Source organism: Pseudorasbora parva, chromosome 3 (assembly GCF_024679245.1).
Source record: "Pseudorasbora parva isolate DD20220531a chromosome 3, ASM2467924v1, whole genome shotgun sequence".
Lineage (NCBI taxonomy): Eukaryota > Metazoa > Chordata > Actinopteri > Cypriniformes > Gobionidae > Pseudorasbora > Pseudorasbora parva.
The window spans coordinates 53,306,785-53,327,900 of NC_090174.1; the positions used below are offsets into that span (position 1 = coordinate 53,306,785).

Sequence of the window (21,116 nt, forward strand, 5' to 3'; positions counted from 1 at the left end):
CGATAGTCGACCCGCTCCGAGCGGGATTGGGACCGACGTTACCCTGCGCGGCGGCGGGCAAGTTAACAGGGACGCTAAAGACAGCTTTCTTTAATCTCGGTTGATAACGCGCTTCTTGAAGTCACAGGCAAGTGTATTTACATAGAAACCAATGTGAATACATCAAGATTTAAATTCAGAGACAAAAAATAATTTATGCATGACCTGTCATTTTATTCGCATCTAAATATGAGGAGGGCGCCCTCACAGAATGTCAAAAGTGTATTCGTAGTAAACGTAGGCTAATATCCAGTCACGCTGGAGCTACAGCTGAAGGAAAACAATCGTTATGAGTGATGAAACGTGACGACGACAATCAGACGAGTGCGACAATATATGCTTTATGTGTGTTTTTCAAGTCATCTCAATGTAGGCTATTGACAATAAAGTAGGCCTATCATATGAATAATGCAGCTTTTAATGTTTAGTATCTTCTGCTCACCAAGGCTGCATTTATGTAATAAAAAATAGTTAAAACAGTAATATTTTGAAATATTATTACAATTTAAAACAGCTTTTTTTCCTATGTGAATATATAGTACTTTATTCCTGTGATCAAAGCTGAATTTAACATCATTACTCCAGTCTTCAGTGTCACATGAGCATTCACTAATCATTCTCATATGAGGATTTTATAATCAAGACACATTTATGATTATCATCTGTGTTGAAAACAGTTGTGCTGCTTAAAAATGTAAAAACCATGATAGCCTATGTTATTTTTCAGGATTCTTTGATGAATAGAAAGTTCAATGGACAGCATTTATTTGCATTTATTAAATAAATTGTTATCTTTTGTAATATTAAAAATATAACTTGTGATCAATTTAATGCATGTCTGATCAACAAAAATATTAATTTCTCTCTTTTTTAATTTTACCACGAATGTTTAGATGGTTTCCACAAAAATTAAGCAGCAGAGCAGCACAACTGATATAATCATAAATGTGTGTTGATCATCAGATCCTCATGAGAATGATTAGTGAAGGATCATGTGACACTGACGACTGGAGTAATGATGATAAATTCAGCTTTGATCACAGGAATAAATTACACTTTACTATATCTTCACAAAGAGAACAGCATGGTTTACATCAGAATATATATATATATATATATATATATATATATATATATATATATATATATATATATATATATATATATATATATATCTTTTTACATTGTATAAAATCTATGGAGTCTTAATGCACAAGTGTTTGTAGTATACAGTCCCTGACAAAAGTCTTGTTGCTTGTGTACAAATTGACCTAAAGTGCCGCTGAAATATATTTCTAATCAAGATTTTTTTTTACAAGAAATGGCTCATTTTAATCCCACCAGCTTTTGTGATAATGTTTCAGTGAAAAAATAAACTTTCAAAAAGTATTCTAATATTCACAGCTTGGTAAAGCCCATTGAGTCAATTTTTGCAAAGACATAAGTGTTGTCACCTTGTCATATGAGCTTCACCTGTGACTAATAATGAATCAATTAGGTCTCAAGTTTGTATAAAAAGAACCCCAGTACGCTAGACCTTCACATCAACTGCAACTAGACCTCTGCAAACATGCCTAAGATTCACCCAGAGATTAAAGTTTTGATTATCAAGAGGCTGAAGACCAGATCCACTGCTGATGTGGCAGACACCTTCAATGTGTCTCAGCGTCAAGTACAGAGGATGAAAACATTTTTTGAAGAGACTGGAGACGTTTTTGACAAGCCCAGGTCAGGCAGACCCCGCAAGACAACTGCTCGAGAGGACCGTTTGTTGGCTCGAAAATCCAAGGCCAGCCCATTTTCCACTGCAGCAGAGCTCCACGAGACCTGGTCACCTGAAGTCCCTGTGTCAACCAGAACAGTTTGTCGGATTCTGTCTCGAAATGGCCTCCATGGTCGAATCAGTGCCCAGAAGCCAGCACTAAAGAAAAGACAATTGAAAAACCGTGTGGCATTTGCCAAGGCCCACAGCCTGCTAAAAGGATGGATGCTGGAAAAGTGGCAGAAGGTGGATTTTTCAGATGAATCTTCTGTTGAATTACACCACAGTCACCGCAAATATTGTAGGAGACCTACTGGAGCCAGAATGGATCAGAGATTCACCCAGAAAACAGTGAAGTTTTGTGGCGGAAAAATCATGGTCTGGGGTTACATCCAGTATGGGGGTGTGCGAGAGATCTGCAGGGTGGAAGGCAACATCAATAGTCTAAAATACCAAGAAATCTTAGCTACCTCTTATATTCCCAACCATAAAAGAGGCCAAATTCTGCAGCAGGACGGTGCTCCATCGCATACTTCCATCTCCACATCAAAGTTCCTCAAGGCGAAGAAGATCAAGATGCTCCAGGATTGGCCAGCCCAGTCACCAGACATGAACATCATTGAGCATATGTGGGGTAGGATGAAAGAGGACGCATGGAAGACGAAACCAAAGAATATTGATGAACTCTGGGAGGCATGCAAGACTGCTTTCTTAGCTATTCCTGATGACTTCATCAATAAATTGTATGAATCCTTGCCAAACCGCAGGAATGCAGTCCTTCAAGCTCATGGAAGTCATACAAGATATTAAATTTGGATCTCACAGCACCACAACTTAATTTGCTGACATATTTTTGTATTTGCAGTAAATTTGTTCAATTTCTGTATAGGCGACAAAACTTTTATCTTGCCAAAATTTGACTTTCTGTCTTGATTAAAAGATAAATATTTTTTCTGTGAACATTATTTATTTCAGTGCATTAAACATCATTTGGGAGGGTTTTAGCTTTTCATATGAGCTATTTCTAACACCAATTAATTAATTAAAAGTCAGGTTAATATCAGGTATTTCTAGAAAATAGATAAGCGACAAGACTTTTGTCAGGGACTGTATAAACCAATCATAAAATTGGCACAAAAAATAGGAGAATAATATTATAGATATTAATTAGTGGTTATTGTTCAGCAGTGTATTTGATATCTTGCCCAATTAAAAGCAAGAGATGCGATAAATTATATTGGTCCCAAAAAAAAAAAAAAATGGTATTATGACATTTCTGTCCCCCTGACTTCTGAAAAGCTACGCCCCTGGACATGGGTATGACACAGGTATTACAAGGAGAGGGTGAAATATGAGGACATTACCCATGTCCCACTTTTCAAAATGCTTATAAATCATACAGGATGAGTTTCCTGTGATGGGAAGGTTTAGGGGCAGGGGCAGTGTAGGGGGATAGAAAATACGGTTTGTACAGTATAAAAAACATTATTCCTATCAAATGTCCCCATATGTCACAAAAACAGTGTGTGTGTGTGTGTGTGTGTGTGTGTGTGTGTGTGTGTGTGTGTGTGTGTGTGTGTGTGTGTGTGTGTGTGTGTGTGTGTGTGTGTGTGTGTGTGCGTGTGCGTGTGTGTTAACTCAAATATGCAAATTCTTCAGGGCATGACAGCGTTTCTCCTGAAATAAAAGCAAACAAAGCAAACCATTAGTCAATGCTTATAAAGAAATTGACTTTCACTTGACTGTCAAATGTAATAGTTCTAATTTGTACAACTGCTGTATTCCTATTAGAATTCTGATTCTAATTTGAATTGCATTATTTGAAACTGCAAATCTGCTGCACATGCTTCACGTACAAAATGCATGAGTCCAAGTCTGAGTCCACGTTGTTGGTGGTCTGTTTAAATCTCAGTAAATCTGCGCCTTAGGAGTATGTTTTGGCTTGTGGTTTCATAGTTAAATAGTTTGTGGTTTTGTATGAGTAAGACTATAACATCCAAATCATGATCTAACACATAAACAAAGTCATGAGTCAGATGAAAACCAGAGAAGAGAAAGTGACCTGCTGTAGGACTCGTGCCATAACAATAACATGCCAACATTATGTCATCAGATACGAGGGAAAAAAATGCGTACATGGAATTTGGTTTCTTTGCACTTCTTGAGCCTTTGGTCCAGAAAGCTGATATTGTCTATAACCCACTTGTTATCGGTGGCAGGTGGGGCGCAAAGCTTCAGAGCTTTCCTGGTCACAAATCTGAAAGAGAATTGATTTTTGCACATTAGAGCAGACCATTTTTGACCACTTTCCTGTTATACACCCACATCTGCTTTTCTCAGAAATACAGTATTTTGAACTGCGTATAAACATCCAGTATTTCCTTTGATGAATATACTTACACAACAGCATCACTTGGGCAGCCGTCACTTTTGAACTGAATCTGGTAAGAGAGGAGGATGTTTCTCGGGATGACTTTATGGCTAAACTTCAGGCAACAGTCCAATGCTAAGTCTGCCTGAGCATCTGATAAAGATCAAGGCAAAAGAGAAACAAATGATGAAACACAAGAGATGGAAAGACAGGAAAAGGAGGAATCAGCACCACCTGCATCTGTCTGTAAGTAAAACAACACTTTTAATGTTTTTGGCATTACATTTCTTGGCATAAAAGAGTTATTGCACATAAATTACTGTGCTATACTGTACTTATATAACAGTGTGCAGCAAAGCGAAACAAATGTGCAAAAGGTTTTTAAAATCGGTGAACAAATGTCTGACAAAGGTTTCTAAAAATGTATATATATATATATATATATATATATATATATATATATATATATATATATATATTCTAAATTAATTTATGTGAATTTATATAACAACTAATAATGAACAACTAATAAATGATTAATAATCACTTTTAAAAGTCTTTAAAAAAAACTTAAGCTAAAGCAGTCCTGCACACCCTGTATAATCTTGCAAAACACACACAAATATATACAGTATATATAGATATATAAATATACTGTAGATATATAAATTATTTAATATATACATAATGCATGATGTCTATTCTATAATATATAATAAAAATAAATAAATAATATAATAAATTAATATTATAATTTTAATATATGAATATTAAAATTATCTATTTTTTTAAATAATACATTATATCTATATTATTAATCATAATAATATTAATAACAATAATACAACTTATCATAATATTATACAAATAATAAAATGCATTACTCAATTTAAGTATTTTAAGTTGATTAGATTTTATTTAATCAGAAAAAAAATGGATGGGATTTTATTAACCTCTCAGAGGGATTCACTGTTTTTGCAGGATCCATTTACTAAAGGAGGAATATCCATTATATTGTTACAAGCACGCCAGTCTCCACCCTCTCCCAGACACAACACTCAGTCACCAGAGTACTGATCACATGCACCTGCACATCATCAGCACTCCAATCACCATCTGCACTTAAGCCCCGTTCACTCACTCAGTCACTGTCCGGTCTCGTTTGCACATGCTACAACCTATGCTCACTACCACGGACTCACCTGTATACTTACCTGTGTCTCCAGTGATGGCCAAATGAAGCGTTTCAAAGCATTATTGCTTTCTGATACAATTGTGTCGAAAATTATGGAGAGAAAACAGTATCTAAACCTTCCACAAATGTACGTGAGAGATCCACATTCGCGTGTACCAATCCACAAATGCACGCGAGAGATCCACATGCGCACGCACCAATTCACAAATGCACGCGAGAGATCCACATGCGCACGCACCAATTCACAAATGCACGCGAGAGATCCACGTGCGCACGCACCAATTCACAAATGCACGCGAGAGATCCACACACACAAAGCAATCCACAAATGTAAGTGAGAGATCCACATTCACGTGTACCAATCCACAAATGCACGCGAGAGATCCACACACACAAAGCAATCCACAAATGCACGCGAGAGATCCACATGCGCACGCACCATTTCACAAATGCACGCGAGAGATCCACATGCGCACGCACCAATTCACAAATGCACGCGAGAGATCCACGTGCGCACGCACCAATTCACAAATGCACGCGAGAGATCCACACACACAAAGCAATCCACAAATGCACTCGAGAGATCCACACACACAAAGCAATTCACAAATGCACGCGAGAGATCCACACACACATTTAATTATGTGTAAATTACACACCTGTAATTTAATGCACAGTAAATCACAAGTCTTTTGCATTGGTGTTCTTCTTAGAATGCCCCTGAATATGCGCTTTTGTACCTGTGGAATGTTTTGAGACTGTCGTTCCGTGGCCTTGATTCACAAATGCACAGAAGCCTATCCGTATCTGTCCCAAAGATGCGATACAGTGTTCTTCCTCCAGAGGGCGCTTACCGGCCTTCGAACTGAATCTTCCAAAGGGCTAAATTCATTTTGTTTTCTGACTTGGTGAGACAACTGAAGTCTAAACATTTTTCACTAAATATCTTATGCATAAATACAAATTTAGAAAACAAACCTTTTTTTATTCTTCAACATGAGATCAGAAAATATATAGCCTATTAAAAAAAAACATTCGGATAACAGGAAAGCTTTTAAGTCTTTGAAATGATTTCTGTAACTGTTGGTCATTACTAGGCTCAGTACTATCGCAAGTGCGGTGCCAAGTGTGAGACTGAACAGGGCAGGCACGTGCAGAGGGGGAGCTTTGGGTGCTCGAGCCCTAGCCCTTTTTCAAAATAAATCAAAAGTGCCCCTCTCAGACAAATATCAATGATAATATTTGTGGTCAATAAAACAAAATAAATTTGACTTATAATAACATGACAATGTGGACTGTTAGAAACACTAAGACTGTTAAAAACACACCAAACTCAGGAAATATCATAGCCCAGAATATGAACGCATGGAAACGCTTACGTGGCTTAATGCACTAAGACAGTATTAATATGATATTTCCTTTTGGTGTTTGGTGTGTTTTTAACACTGTCTTAGTGCATTAAGTCACGTTAAGCATTTTCTTATAATGGTTTTCTATGGGAGAAAAACGTTTAACGTGTAATAAAACGCCTTGCGTTCATATTCTGGGCTATGATATTTCCTGAGTTTGGTGTGTTTTTAACAGTCTTAGTGCATTAAGCCACGTTAAGCGTTTTTCACGTTAAGCGCTTTAGCTGTGGAAAATCAGCCAGTAAATCGCATGCAACCCATAGCAACGCGCTATGGCAACACTTAGACCGACTGATAAGAAAAAAAAAAACAGACATTTTCCGACTTTTGAGCCATTCGTTAATATTGTACACATTGTCATGTTATTATAAGTCAAATTTATTTTGTTTTATTGACCAAAAATATTATCATTGATATTTGTCTGAGAGGGGCACTTTTGATTTATTTTGAAAAAGGGCTAGGGCTCGAGCACCCAAAGCTCCCCCTCTGCACGTGCCTGCCCTGTTCAGTCTCACACTTGGCACCGCACTTGCGATAGTACTGAGCCTAGTAATGACCAACAGTTACAGAAATCATTTCAAAGACTTAAAAGCTTTCCTGTTATCCGAATGTTTTTTTTTAATAGGCTATATATTTTCTGATCTCATGTTGAAGAATAAAAAAAGGTTTGTTTTCTAAATTTGTATTTATGCATAAGATATTTAGTGAAAAATGTTTAGACTTCAGTTGTCTCACCAAGTCAGAAAACAAAATGAATTTAGCCCTTTGGAAGATTCAGTTCGAAGGCCGGTAAGCGCCCTCTGGAGGAAGAACACTGTATCGCATCTTTGGGACAGATACGGATAGGCTTCTGTGCATTTGTGAATCAAGGCCACGGAACGACAGTCTCAAAACATTCCACAGGTACAAAAGCGCATATTCAGGGGCATTCTAAGAAGAACACCAATGCAAAAGACTTGTGATTTACTGTGCATTAAATTACAGGTGTGTAATTTACACATAATTAAATGTGTGTGTGGATCTCTCGCGTGCATTTGTGAATTGGTGCGCGCGCATGTGGATCTCTCGCGTGCATTTGTGGATTGCTTTGTGTGTGTGGATCTCTCGCGTGCATTTGTGGATTGCTTTGTGTGTGTGGATCTCTCGCGTGCATTTGTGGATTGCTTTGTGTGTGTGGATCTCTCGCGTGCATTTGTGGATTGCTTTGTGTGTGTGGATCTCTCGCGTGCATTTGTGAATTGGTGCGTGCGCATGTGGATCTCTCGCGTGCATTTGTGAATTGGTGTGCGCGCATGTGGATCTCTCGCGTGCATTTGTGGATTGGTACACGCGAATGTGGATCTCTCACGTACATTTGTGGAAGGTTTAGATACTGTTTTCTCTCCATAGAAAATGGTTTGTTACTCGAAGCTTCATTCAGATAGAAATTGCAGCACCATCTCCTGGTGAAGTAAATGTAATGCAACAAAGCTGACAACCATAAAATGCAAGTAGGCTTATGTTCACGCCCCGTTTATTAGGCTACGGGTTTACCGAGGCGATCGAAGCTGAAACAGTAGGCTTGTTTGAGATGCGCCTTGCCTCGCCTGAAATAAAGGCGAGTCTAGGCGGCTGCAGTGAGGGGAGGAGTGAAAAAAGTTCAGGCAAGCCGGACAGTTCTCTCTTCTCGTAGTGGATCAGACACCTGCGAGATCAGTTGCGGATATCGCTGGATTCACACTCGTGCGCTCTGTTGCTGATAAACTGGATGTAATTTAAGTTCTGTTGCTTTTATATGAAAATAAATATTATGAACAAGACACCCAAAGTTTTTGTTATTTATTTCATTAAGCTGTGTCGCCAGCAAGTCATTTCCCATCATGCTTTTGCTCCGCGCAGTCGGTGGAGAGCAACTGCGCTCGACTGCAGAATCCGACACATCCGCCTCACCATCGCGAGAGATTTTTGACATACGTCGGCATGACATCAGAGCAAGGCGGACCGCCCTCGGACACATTTCTAACCGGCATGCATCTTGCGCTGATCACCGGTGATCGGTTCTGCGCAGATTTTGCTCATCTCAAACAAGCCTAGTGTTAGTGCTGTGAAGCTCATTTATGTAGGTACATTTTACAGATACTGAGGAATTTCATGTGTTCACCTTGATAATAAAACATTAATGATGTGTGCGTCTATAATTATTTCTTTAGACAAGGACAGAAGATCAGACCAGCTTTTAAAAGCTGGAAACCATCACAGAAATTCTATTGGTTTCTATTAAAATACCAATAGGAACCGTTGGCTTTTACAATTTAAACCACTACAGATTTTTTTTTTCTTTATGTGTGGGACATATTCCATTAGGATGTGATGCCCCAACCAATAGAACCCAACACATATCAGAAGAGACCCACAGAGACCACAATAATTCCCATTACAACCAATAAAATTCCCATGAAAACCATTAAATGCAATAGAATTTCAGTAAAAGAGTTTTTTATTTATTTTTGTGTTGTTTTATTTATTTATATATTTTTTAGCATGGCAGTATCATACAGAAATACAGCCGGCAGGTTTCAAACTTGACAACACTGATTGGGCTGTCAAAGCAGTCAGGTGGTTCACTACAGGAGTGAAGCAGTTTGTTTGCTTCAGAAGGCATTTTCACGTGACTAGTGACGAAATGATACAAGCTCCGAAGCAGTGGTTCATTTCAAGGACCGTTCGAGTTTGAAGCAAGCTTCGGAGCATCGGTGTCAGACGTAACATCACTACTTGTCTCCTGAGTGTTTCCACGTCTTGTCTCCTGGCTCCTTGTCTCCATTGCTACTCCGACATGACATCCTAGATCCGAATCTACTTGAGACCTTCCACTCCACTCGTCCAGATCGACCGGCGCCTTGGGGTAGAGGTAGACCACCACAACGTCAGGGTCTTCGGCCCTCAGGAGATGGCCGTGGAGGGAGGGGGGTAATGTTACAAGCACGCCAGGCTGCACCCTATCCCAGACACAACGCTCAGTCAACAGAGTACTGATCACACGCACCTGCACATCATCAGCACTCCAATCACCATCTGCACTTAAGCCCCGTTCACTCACTCAGTCACTGTCCGGTCTCGTTTGCACATGCTACAGCCTATGCTAACTACCACGGACTCACCTGTATACTTACCTGTGTCTCCTTGTCTCCTAAATGTTTCCACATCTTGTCTCCTGGCTCCTTGTCTCCATCGCTCCAGCACTCCAGTGTCTCAGTCTGCCATCCCGCCATTCATCTGCAACAAACATGACATCCGACTGCGTCTGAAGTTGAGTCCCAGATTCGTTGGCCCCTTTACTATCCTGCAGCACATCAATCTGGTTATTTACAAACTACAACTACCTCCACAACACTGGATTCACCCTACCTTCCATTTATTACTGCTCAAGCCTCACCATCCATCTATTTCTGTTTCCACAGAGCCTGGCGTTACCCCGAAGCCCCCTCCTCCTCTTCTGCTTGAAGACGGAGCTGCATACCAAGTCCAGGAAATCATGGACTCCTGACGTCATGGTGGTCAACTCCAATATCTCGTGGACTGGGAGGGTTATGGCCCAGAAGAGCGTTCATTGGTACTCTGACATGACATCCTAGATCCGATTCTACTTGAGACCTTCCACTCCACTTGTCCAGATCGACCGGCACCTCGGGGTAGAGGTAGACCACCACGGCGTCGGGGTCTTCGGCCCTCAGGAGAGGGCCGTGGAGGGAAGGTGGAAGGGGGGTAATGTTACAAGCACACCATGCTCCACCCTCTCCCAGACACAAAGCTCAGTCAACAGAGTACTGATCACACGCACCTGCACATCATCAGCACTCCAATCACCATCTGCACTTAAGCCCCGTTCACTCACTCAGTCACTGTCCGGTCTCGTTTGTACATGCTACAGCCTATGCTAAGTACCACGGACTCAGCTGTATACTTACCTGTGTCTCCTTGTCTCCCGAGTGTTTCCACATCTTGTCTCCTGGCTCCTTGTCTCCATCGCTCCAGCACTCCAGTGTCTCAGTCTGCCATCCCGCCATTCATCTGCAAAAAACATGACATCCGACTGCGTCTGCAGTGCAGAAAGTTGAGTCCCAGATTTGTTGGCCCCTTTACCATCCTGCAGCACATCAATCCGGTTACTTTCAAACTACAACTACCTCCACAATACCGGATTCACCCCACCTTCCATTTATTTCTGTTAAAGCCTCACCATCCATCTATTTCTGTTTCCACAGAGCCTGGCGTTACTCCGGGGCCCCCTCCTTCTCTTCTGTTGAAGACGGCGCTGCATACCAAGTCCAGGAAATCATGGACTCCCGGCGTCGTGGTGCTCAACTCCAATATCTTGTGGACTGGGAGGGTTACGGCCTAGAAGAGCGTTCATGGGTACGCCGACATGACGTCCTAGATCCGACGCTACTTGAGAACTTGCACTCCACTCGTCTAGATCGACCAGCGCCTCGGGGTAGAGGTAGACCACCACGGCGTCTGGGTCTTCGGCCCTCAGGAGATGGCCATGGAGGGAGGGGGGAAGGGGGGTAATGTTACAAGCACGCCATGCTCCACCCTCTCCCAGACACAACGCTTAATCAGCAGAGTACATCTGCAACAAAGACGTATCGTATTACCCCTTTGTCACTCTGCTTGGATTCATCTTGCCTACACTCACCTCTGACGATCTCATCCTGGTTTCATCTCAACAAACTCTGTTTCACTGTTCTCAGTTCTCCGTGTCCTCTCTGTTTTTAACATATATATATATAATCACAGTTGGAATGGGATGTTTCCTTAGAGCATTTTAAGAGCAGCATGACAAGAAGATCTTGGAACAGGTATTGGAGACTGGCAATGGGAAGAAGCTCAAGAGTGGATTCATTCTTCTTCTCTGTGCATTAAACATTGTTTAATATAGTTTAAGATCTTACATAGACTTCACCTGTCTAAATTAAAACTCTCTAAGATGTTCTCTTCTGTGGACCCAATATGTTGCAGATGCAGTCAAACACCACCCTCATTATGACATATGTTCTGGAAATGTCCTACACTCCAAAAAATGCTGGTTTAAAAACAACCCAATTGGGATGAAAATGGACGAACCTAGAAATTGGGTTGTTTAAACCCAGTTAATGGACCCATTCAAACAACCAATTTCTGGGTTTGTCCATTTTCAACACAGCTTGGGTTGTTTTTAACCCAGCAGTTTTTAGAGTTTAATATTCATAATTATTGGATTTCAGTTTTTTAATTATTGTCAAAGGTATTGGGAAAGCCACAAGACCCAGACCCAATTCTGGCTATTTTTGGTGCCAGTAGTGATAATGTGGAGCTCTCTAAAAATCAGTGTATTGTGCTTGGAGCTCTTCGCACATAGATTGATTTTGCTTAATTGGAAGCAAAAAAAAAAACCCCATCTCAATGCTCTGTTCTGATTAAAGATGTAATGCACCACCTTCAACTCGAAAAGATTAGATTTTCTTTAAAAAACAAGGTCAGTTTTATACAGTGTGGAAACATTTTATTAATTATTTTAACAAGACTGCAATATTTAAATCCTAACCCTGCTACCCGCCCCCTTTTTTCCCTCTCACTATCTCTGTTGAAATATAAATATAAATCATTTACATATGGAAAAACATTTTTGTTATTATATAATATTATTATACTGTATTAGCACAGTGAATTTTTTGTTGTGCCAGTGTTTAAAAAACAATAAAGAGAATGTTAAAAAAAAAATGGATGGGATTTTTTTTCTTTGATTACTAAAAACTTGAAATGTTGAGTTGTGTGACACATCACAAAGAATAAATTATTGAAATAAGCACATAAGATGAAGGAAGAAAACATGCCAGATTACCTGCCGGACCGCTGTGGAGAATGAGTGCCAGTGCACAAAGAATCACACTCAGCGCAGGAATGAAGGAAGCCATGGCGGTGGGCACAGGAGATGCTGGAACAAGTGCTGACTCGGTCCTGCTCAAGTGGCTGGAAGATTTTTGTCTCTTTCCTGATACTCTCCTTTCATTTCTCCATCCCCCCTTGCTTTATAGCACCACTTGGTTTCACTTTGACGTTTATCCCTCCCACTCTCTCTGGCAAAGAGGAGAGGCTGGACCAGAGGTTGTGACCTGGACAAAGGAATTTTTTTTTTTATGAGGCCATGCAGCACAATGCACCACATTATCTGTTCCTTGCTCTTTTTTTCTCTTTTCCATTTATGCCCAAATAGAAACCCTCACAGAATCTCACATACTTTCTCACTCAAAGGCCAACAGACTGGTAAATGTTTCGATATGGTTGAAGCAGTTTAGCAACTTAACTCTAGCTAAACCTGCCAAACAGTTTGGTCGACTGCATGTGTTATTGATGCTTGTCAATACAGAGTCTCGGGAATTCCAGAGGGCTGGAAATAAAGGAACAATAATGTTTACTTAGAACACAGTTAATTATTGTGTGTGTGTGTGTGTGTGTGTGTGTGTGTGTGTGTGTGTGTGTGTGTGTGTGTGTGTGTGTGTGTGTGTGTGTGTGTGTGTTCACTGAAATAGACAAAGGGCATGACAGCGTTTCTCTTGAGATAAAAGCAAACAAAGCAAGCAAACCATTAAGAGATTGACTTTTACTTGTCTGTCAAATGTAATAGTTCTAATTTGTACACCTGCTGTATTCCTATGGGGAAGGGAATCTATACCGATGTCTATGGAAAGTTCCCATAGAACATTGTATGTGTGTGTGTGTGTGTGTGTGTGTGTGTGTGGGCATGTTTTTGTGATATATGAGGACACAAATGTGAATAATGACCAGTCTATGATAATGACATAGGTATTACAAGGAGAGGGTGAAATATGAGGACATTACCCATGTCCTACTTTTCAAAATGCTTATAAATCATACAGGTTTTTTTTTTTTTTTTTTTTTTTTTGAGGAAGTAATAATGCAGAATGTTTTCTGTGATGGGTAGGTTTAGGGGCAGGGGCAGTGTAGGGGGATAGAAAATACGGTTTGTACGGTATAAAAACCATTACGACTATGGAATGCCTCCTCATTTCACAAAACAAATCACTGTGTGTGTGTGTGTGTGTGTGTGTGTGTGTGTGTGTGTGTGTGTGTGTGTGTGTGTGTGTGTGTGTCTGTCCGTGCGTGTAAGTGTGCGTGCATGTGCGTTTGTGTGTGTGTGGCCTGATAAACTCTACGTTGTGGGAACAAAATGTCCTTTTTTTTGTCCCCATGAGGAAAACATCTTATAAATCATACTATGTGATGTTTTTTGAAAATGTAAAAATGCAGAATGTTTCCTATGATCGGTAGGTTTAGGGGCAGGGGCAGTGTATGGGGATAAAATATAGTGAATTATGTTGGGTTTTTTATAAAGGTTTGTATGTCAACGCACATCTTTATGTACTTCATGTCTTATAGATTAGCTTAATGGCTATAATATTTAGGGTTTTTTAAATTCTTAAATGTATAGCACTAAGAAATTTAAATAAAATCTTACAAAATATGTTGATTTCAAATAAATGCTGTTCATTTGAACTTTATAATCAACGAATCCTGAAACTAATTTATCACAGTTCCCACAAATAATCACAACTATTTTCAACATTGATAATAATAAGAAATGCATCAAATATTAGAATGATTTCTAAAGGATCGTGTGATTGAAGACTGGAGTAATGATGCTGGAAATGTAGTTTTGCATCACAGGAAATTACTTGTTAAAAAATTACTTTTTACAATATTCACATAAAAAGGGTGTGGCAAGGGGGGCGTGGTTCAGCGAGGTCTGCAGCGGGAGAGAGGGCCGCGGGACGAGCGGTAAGTGAGTGGGTTGGACGCAGATTAACAAAACCTGTCTCTTGTTCCAGTAATGAGCGCAGAGACGGGATAAAACACCAGCGGAACCAGAGACCAGGGAGAGAGAGAGTCAGGACGGTTGATGCCAAACCCCCACAGAGACTGAGTTACCGGAAGCCGGAAGTGCCGACCCGGAAGTGATCGCTATTGTTTTGAGTTTGCACGAATCTCCACACTACGGAGTGTGCCTTGAATATTGAGAGAAAATAAAAGAGCATCAACCGTCTAGCCGACCCCCGTGTCCTCTTCCTTCCTCACATTCACGAACTTTGCTACACTGGTGCCGAAACCCGGGATGGAATGAGGTTCGAGAGAATTGCGATGGACCTCATCGGGCCATTAGAGCGATCCGCACGCGGACATCGTTTTGCGCTAGTTATTGTGGACTGCAACACGATATCCGGAAGCAGTGGCTCTCCGCAACATCTCGGCGAAGAGTGTTGCGGACGCACTGTTTCGTTTAATCTCCCGGGTGGGGATTCCGAAGGAAATCCTCACTGATCAAGGCACGGCGTTTATGTCACGCACGTTAAGCGAATTGTACGGATTATTGGGCATTAAATCCATTCGAACCAGCGTCTATCACCCACAAACAGACGGCTTGGTCGAACGATTTAATCGCACTCTTAAATCCATGATCCGTAAATTCGTACAGGAAGACGCCAAAAATTGGGATCGGTGGTTAGAACCCCTCTTATTTGCTGTGCGAGAGGTCCCGCAAGCCTCCACGGGGTTTTCCCCCTTCGAGCTTCTCTACGGGCGGCAGCCACGGGGGGTGCTGGACGTCCTACGAGAAACTTGGGAGGAGGGGCCTTCGTTGGCCAAAAACGAAATTCAGTATGTCATGGACTTGCGAACAAAACTCCACACCTTGGGGCGGCTATCTAGGGAGAATTTGTTGCAAGCCCAGGACCGCCAGAGCCGGTCATATAACAGGGGTACTAAACTACGCAAATTCACACCGGGAGAGAAAGTGCTCGTTCTACTCCCGACGTCGAGCTCAAAATTAATGTCAAAGTGGCAGGGGCCGTTTGAGGTCGCACGACAGATAGGAGAGCTCGATTATGAAGTGATACGATCCGATAGGAACGGAGCACGTCAAATATACCACCTCAACCTGCTAAAAAAATGGAATGAGGTGGACTCAGTGTTGTTGGCAACGGTGATCGGGGGAGAGGATGATCTCGGGCCAGAGGCGAGCATTAAAGCGCAATCAGTCGCGCTGGCCCCTGGGGGAGATCACCTCTCACCGTTACAACTCACTGATTTATCGAAATTGCAGGCGGAGTTCGCTGACGTGTTCTCGCCCCTACCGGGACGTACCGACTTGATTCAGCACCATATCGAGACCGAGCCGGGCGTGGTAGTTCGCAGCCGGCCGTATCGCTTGCCTGAACACAAGAAAAAAGTAGTTCAGGAAGAATTAGGCACAATGCTCGACATGGGAGTAATCGAGGAGTCCAACAGTGACTGGGCGAGCCCGATAGTTTTGGTCCCCAAAACAGACGGCTCGGTCAGGTTCTGTGTGGACTACCGCAAGGTGAACGCTGTGTCGAAATTCGACGCGTATCCAATGCCGCGGGTTGACGAGTTGCTTGATCGGTTAGGCACGGCTCGATTTTATTCGACACTGGACTTAACAAAGGGCTATTGGCAGATCCCCTTGTCTCCATTGTCCAAAGAAAAAACAGCTTTCACCACGCCGTTTGGATTACACCAATTTGTCACGCTTCCTTTCGGCTTGTTCGGGGCGCCCGCAACCTTCCAGCGACTCATGGATAGGATTTTGTGTCCCCATGCTGCATATGCTGCTGCGTACCTGGATGACATAGTGATTTATAGTCACGATTGGCAGCGGCATATGCAGCATGTGAGGGCGGTCCTGAGGTCGCTGAGGGGAGCGGGGCTCACGGCCAATCCAAAGAAGTGTGCGATTGGGCGGGTGGAAGTAAGGTATCTGGGCTTCCACTTGGGTCATGGGCAGGTGCGTCCCCAAATTGATAAGACTGCCGCAATTGCAACCTGTCCGAGGCCCAAGACCAAAAAGGAGGTAAGACAGTTCTTGGGGCTGGCGGGATATTATAGACGGTTTATACCAAATTATTCGGACCTCACCAGCCCTTTGACTGATCTTACTAGAAAGGGGCTACCAGATACGGTCCAGTGGACGGAGCCGTGTCAACAGGCTTTTACCCAAGTGAAGGCTGCTCTATGTGGCGGGCCGCTTTTACACTCCCCTGACTTTTCTCTCCCTTTCTTGTTGCAGACTGACGCGTCGGACAGGGGGCTGGGCGCAGTCCTGGCCCAGGAGGTGGAGGGGGGAGAGCGGCCGGTGCTGTACATTAGCCGTAAGCTCTCCAAGAGGGAAGCTAAGTACAGCACCATAGAGAAGGTGTGTTTGGCCATCAGATGGGCCGTTCTCACTCTCCGCTATTACCTCCTGGGGCGGGAGTTCACTCTCTGTTCGGACCACGCTCCTCTCCAATGGCTCCACCGCATGAAGGATACCAACGCGCGGATCACCCGTTGGTATCTAGCTCTTCAGCCGTTTAAGTTCAAGGTGGTCCACAGGCCGGGTGCTCAGATGGCTGTGGCCGATTTCCTCTCCAGAAATGGGGGGGGGCTGCAGGCCGGACGGCTCCCCGGCCTGAGTCGGGCGGTGGGGGTATGTGGCAAGGGGGGCGTGGTTCAGCGAGGTCTGCAGCGGGAGAGAGGGCCGCGGGACGAGCGGTAAGTGAGTGGGTTGGACGCAGATTAACAACACCTGTCTCTTGTTCCAGTAATGAGCGCGGAGACGGGATAAAACACCAGCGGAACCAGAGACCAGGGAGAGAGAGAGTCAGGACGGTTGATGCCAAACCCCCACAGAGACTGAGTTACCGGAAGCCGGAAGTGCCGACCCGGAAGTGATCGCTATTGTTTTGAGTTTGCACGAATCTCCACACTACGGAGTGTGCCTTGAATATTGAGAGAAAATAAAAGAGCATCAACCGTCTAGCCGACCCCCGTGTCCTCTTCCTTCCTCACATTCACGAACTTTGCTACAAAGGGATCATTTTAAAATTGTAATAATATTGATGTATAATAATAATAATAATAATAATAATAATAATAATAATAATAATAATAATAAATTAAGCCTTGCATAAAAGACTTCCTGGCCCCAATTCATTTATTTTTGAAAATGCATATTGCTGCATCTTGATCTCAAATGAAGGAAAACTGACACTGGAAAATAAATAATTGCAGTGGATGGGATAGTCAATAAAATTAATTTATTTTAAATCATACTGAGCAAAAAATTCTGGTCACACAGTTTGATACATCAACAAACGTCCTTAAAATACAGATATCACTTCCAGGATATCTCATGGAAATGTATGACACTCACTACGGTAAGACAGTGCAGTAAAATATAAAAAACATACTACATAAACAGCATATTCGCATTTAGTCATTTACAAAGTTCAAAATACTTTGTAAATATTTTTTTAAATCACTGACACAGTTGATGATTAAATAGTCACTTCCTGTGTATTCAGTGCAGCTGGGTCATCATGTTCACCTCCTGTCCTTTCTGTAAAGCAACAAAACGAAACCAGATTAAGTTTTTAATATCAGGGGACAGAAAGGTTTTAAAGAAGAAGAACTGCAACTTCTGCGAAATGTCTGATTCCATTTAAGACGTCTGTGAGATATCACAGAACTAAGAGAGCAGAACTAAAGCTTGAAAATGGACATGCAGTGGGAGTTGTTGTTAGTACCATGTGTTCCTACTGAGGAGTTTTCTTCTTCTTGTCCAGGTGTGAGATGATTTTGGTAATCCAGACGTTATTCTCTGGTGGAGCACACAGCTTCCTGTCCTTTTTTGTAATGAATCTATGGGAACATGAGGGAAAACATCCATTAATAAGATCCTAGTGTATCAATGAAGTCGACTGGGAATCAATCGATACTTACACAGTTGCTGCAATGGGACATCCACTGTCTGTGGTTTGGTGAAAGTAGGATGCAACAATCTGCAGTGGTATACGAGTGTCCTTGGTGGTCAGACAGCAGTCTACAGCTGTGTCTGAAAACGCTGAAAACGAAAGGTTGCCATTAGTAATGCTTGTCACTGGAAACCCCCCTTCTTTAATATGTATTTGACCCCATGTGAGAACAGAACTTGGTCTGTTTCTGGACTTACGGGAATTTACTCTCACAGTTACTATAAGTGAATCTTTGAGAAAGCAAGTCAGCACAGAGAAGCCAAGAATTGCTCTATTTATCAATAACTATAAATCCGGAGCTGCAGAAAGTTCTCAGAAATTTGTTCTGAAATCCTGCAGGACGCTTCTGAGAAGCTGCAAGCATGTGCCATAAAGAGTTAGTGTTTCAGTCTTACCTTCGATGTTGCCCCAGAGGACTGCAGAAACGATCAGGAGAGTTACAGCGGAAGTCTGCATTTTGTCTTTTGTGTTTGGTCGCTGTAAGAGCATCAGACAACCGTGCACAGGTGTGACATTCAGGTATCAGGTGCAGGTATTTATACACAAAAAATATACTAACTTTCACTTTCACACGAAGACTTACCGCACCTGCTCCACCCCTGCTAGTAAATGCATGCGTGTTTTATATGGCCCACATTCTTTACCGTTTTTTTTCCTTCTCTATTCCAGCAGAATTCTCTCCAGGGGTGCATGACATGACCATTAATTCAGAAACTTATAAACAACACGGACACAGACACGCACACACACAGACACGCACACACACACAGACACACACACACACACACACACACACAAATCCTACTCTCAGTCTTATCTAACTCAAATCAGTCTAAATCTTGACCTCTTTGTCTTGCAATGTAACCATTGCATAAGGGTTTAGTGCTCATAACTTTTGCTTTCTCAATAAAGCCTAACAAAGCCTTCATAATGATCTGATTCAGTTAGATTTGGAGATGTACGGCTGGAATTAGCAGATGCCGACTAACCATTCGAGATGCAAGTCTCACCTCAGTATCATCCTAATCTACATCTTTCTCTGTTGACCCCCTCTCCCCCAACTACTCTCTCTCATTCTGAGATTACATACAATTCACCTAAAATCTAGACAGTTTAAAGGGATACTTCACTTTTTTTTCATATTAAACTGTTATTCCCTTAACTAAGATAAGTTGATTCATACCTCTCTCGTCTCAGATTGTGCACTTAATCTCTCTGACGCGCGGTGACGATCTGATAGCATTTAGCTTAGCCCACTAAGCCCAGTTCATTCACTATGGTACCAAACAGAGATCAAGTTAGAAGCGACCAAACACCTCCACGTTTTCCCTATTTAAATACAGTTACGAATAGTTGAACGATCAAGTATGGTGACATTAAAGGGTTACTTCAGAGATTAACATATGGCTTTGTATCAGAAACCCTGGAGTATATTCAAATGATCGTGCTCCCCCCTCTTATATCCCCCTGAGACGAGAGATTTATGCATTTTATTTCTGGAAAAATTCCTCTCGTGACGCAAATTGACGATATTTGCGTCACGAGAGGAATGATTGCCCAGAGTCTATAGACTACAGCCAGCAGAGGGAGCCATTTCCTCATGTTTTCAACTCGCGCACGGGGAATGGAGATCACACTTACAGCTCAGCTCAGCTACAGGCATTAATTTAAACGGATGCTAAGCAATGTAAGTGTTTTAACTTCTCAAATTAATTTCTATGAAAGTTAAGCTTCCAAAGGCATGCACTGAAAACGCTGTGAATGTATGCCGTGAATGTGGTCGCGATTACCTCAGCTCTCATCACGAGAGCTCATCAACTCATTTATGACGTTAAATGTAATCTGAGTCTGCTGTGAAACTCACGCGGCAACTCGATCGTTATATTGAACAGACACGTTCAGTATTTAATTGTAGTGGCTTTGGGAATGGCCTCACAGGGCAGCGAAGCATTCTGGGAATTGTAGTCTTTCATCCCCATGAGACAAAAATACATTTTCTGTCTTTTCTCAGTCTAGAAAGCACCAAATTAAAAAATAATTTCACATTTCTACTACATTAATGACCCAGTTTAAATACAGATTCATCTTCCCAGCGCTGAAGTACCCCTTTAAATAAAACGTGTAGCTTTTCTAAGTGGATTAAAAAGGAGAACTATAATGTATGGCAGAATAGCACTTCTGAGAGTACTTCGACTCGGTGCAGTAAAAAGTCCCGCCTGAAAAATCCTCACCTCCTATTGTCGGAAATAAGAGAGGGAGATGTGAGGGAGGATGTTTCAGTCCGGGACTTTTTACTGCACCGAGTCGAAGTACTCTCAGAAGTGCTATTCCGCCATACATTATAGTTCTCCTTTTTAATCCGCTTAGAAAAGCATCACGTTTTATTTTGTGTCACCATACTTGACCGTTCAACTATTTGTGTAACTGTATTTAAATAGGGAAAACGTGGAGGTATTTGGCCGCTTCTAACTTGATCTCTGTTTGGTACCAT

General features: G+C 41.9%; 2 protein-coding genes across 3 annotated transcripts; both read right to left on the minus strand.

The window, feature by feature from the left end:
* Positions 1-2,730: 2,730 nt before the first annotated feature.
* On the minus strand, positions 2,731-12,807 carry ccl19a.1 (chemokine (C-C motif) ligand 19a, tandem duplicate 1). The gene is made up of 4 exons (XM_067439461.1): positions 12,640-12,807; positions 4,202-4,325; positions 3,938-4,058; positions 2,731-3,478 (listed from the first exon to the last, which is right to left on the minus strand). The coding sequence occupies exons 1-4, from the start codon at positions 12,710-12,712 to the stop codon at positions 3,440-3,442; spliced, it is 357 nt and encodes a 118-aa protein (XP_067295562.1). The 5' UTR covers positions 12,713-12,807; the 3' UTR covers positions 2,731-3,439.
* Positions 12,808-17,886: 5,079 nt separating this feature from the next.
* On the minus strand, positions 17,887-19,367 carry ccl19a.2 (chemokine (C-C motif) ligand 19a, tandem duplicate 2). 2 transcript variants are annotated; one of them, XM_067439463.1, is made up of 5 exons: positions 19,209-19,367; positions 19,021-19,102; positions 18,594-18,714; positions 18,398-18,512; positions 17,887-18,210 (listed from the first exon to the last, which is right to left on the minus strand). In XM_067439463.1, exons 2-4 carry the CDS (start codon positions 19,079-19,081, stop codon positions 18,407-18,409), a joined length of 288 nt encoding a protein of 95 aa, XP_067295564.1. In that variant the 5' UTR covers positions 19,082-19,102; positions 19,209-19,367; the 3' UTR covers positions 17,887-18,210; positions 18,398-18,406. The 2 variants fall into 2 exon arrangements, with proteins under 2 accessions (XP_067295564.1, XP_067295563.1); XM_067439462.1 differs by lacking the exon at positions 19,209-19,367 and having other exon boundaries at positions 19,021-19,202.
* Between the last annotated feature and the right edge of the window lie 1,749 nt (positions 19,368-21,116).

Coding starts and splice junctions, on each gene's coding strand:
- ccl19a.1 (XM_067439461.1), bottom strand. CDS start 12,712: ATGGCTTCCTTCATTCCTGCGCTGAGTGTGATTCTTTGTGCACTGGCA. Junction 4,059..4,201: donor TGCCCAAGTGATGCTGTTGT/GTAAGTATATTC, acceptor ATTCTCTTTCAG/ATTTGTGACCAGGAAAGCTC. Junction 3,479..3,937: donor GCAAAGAAACCAAATTCCAT/GTACGCATTTTT, acceptor CTTTTATTTCAG/GAGAAACGCTGTCATGCCCT.
- ccl19a.2 (XM_067439462.1), bottom strand. CDS start 19,114: ATGCTCTTACAGCGACCAAACACAAAAGACAAAATGCAGACTTCCGCT. Junction 18,715..19,020: donor CCTCTGGGGCAACATCGAAG/GTAAGACTGAAA, acceptor TTTCGTTTTCAG/CGTTTTCAGACACAGCTGTA. Junction 18,513..18,593: donor TGTCCCATTGCAGCAACTGT/GTAAGTATCGAT, acceptor ATGTTCCCATAG/ATTCATTACAAAAAAGGACA.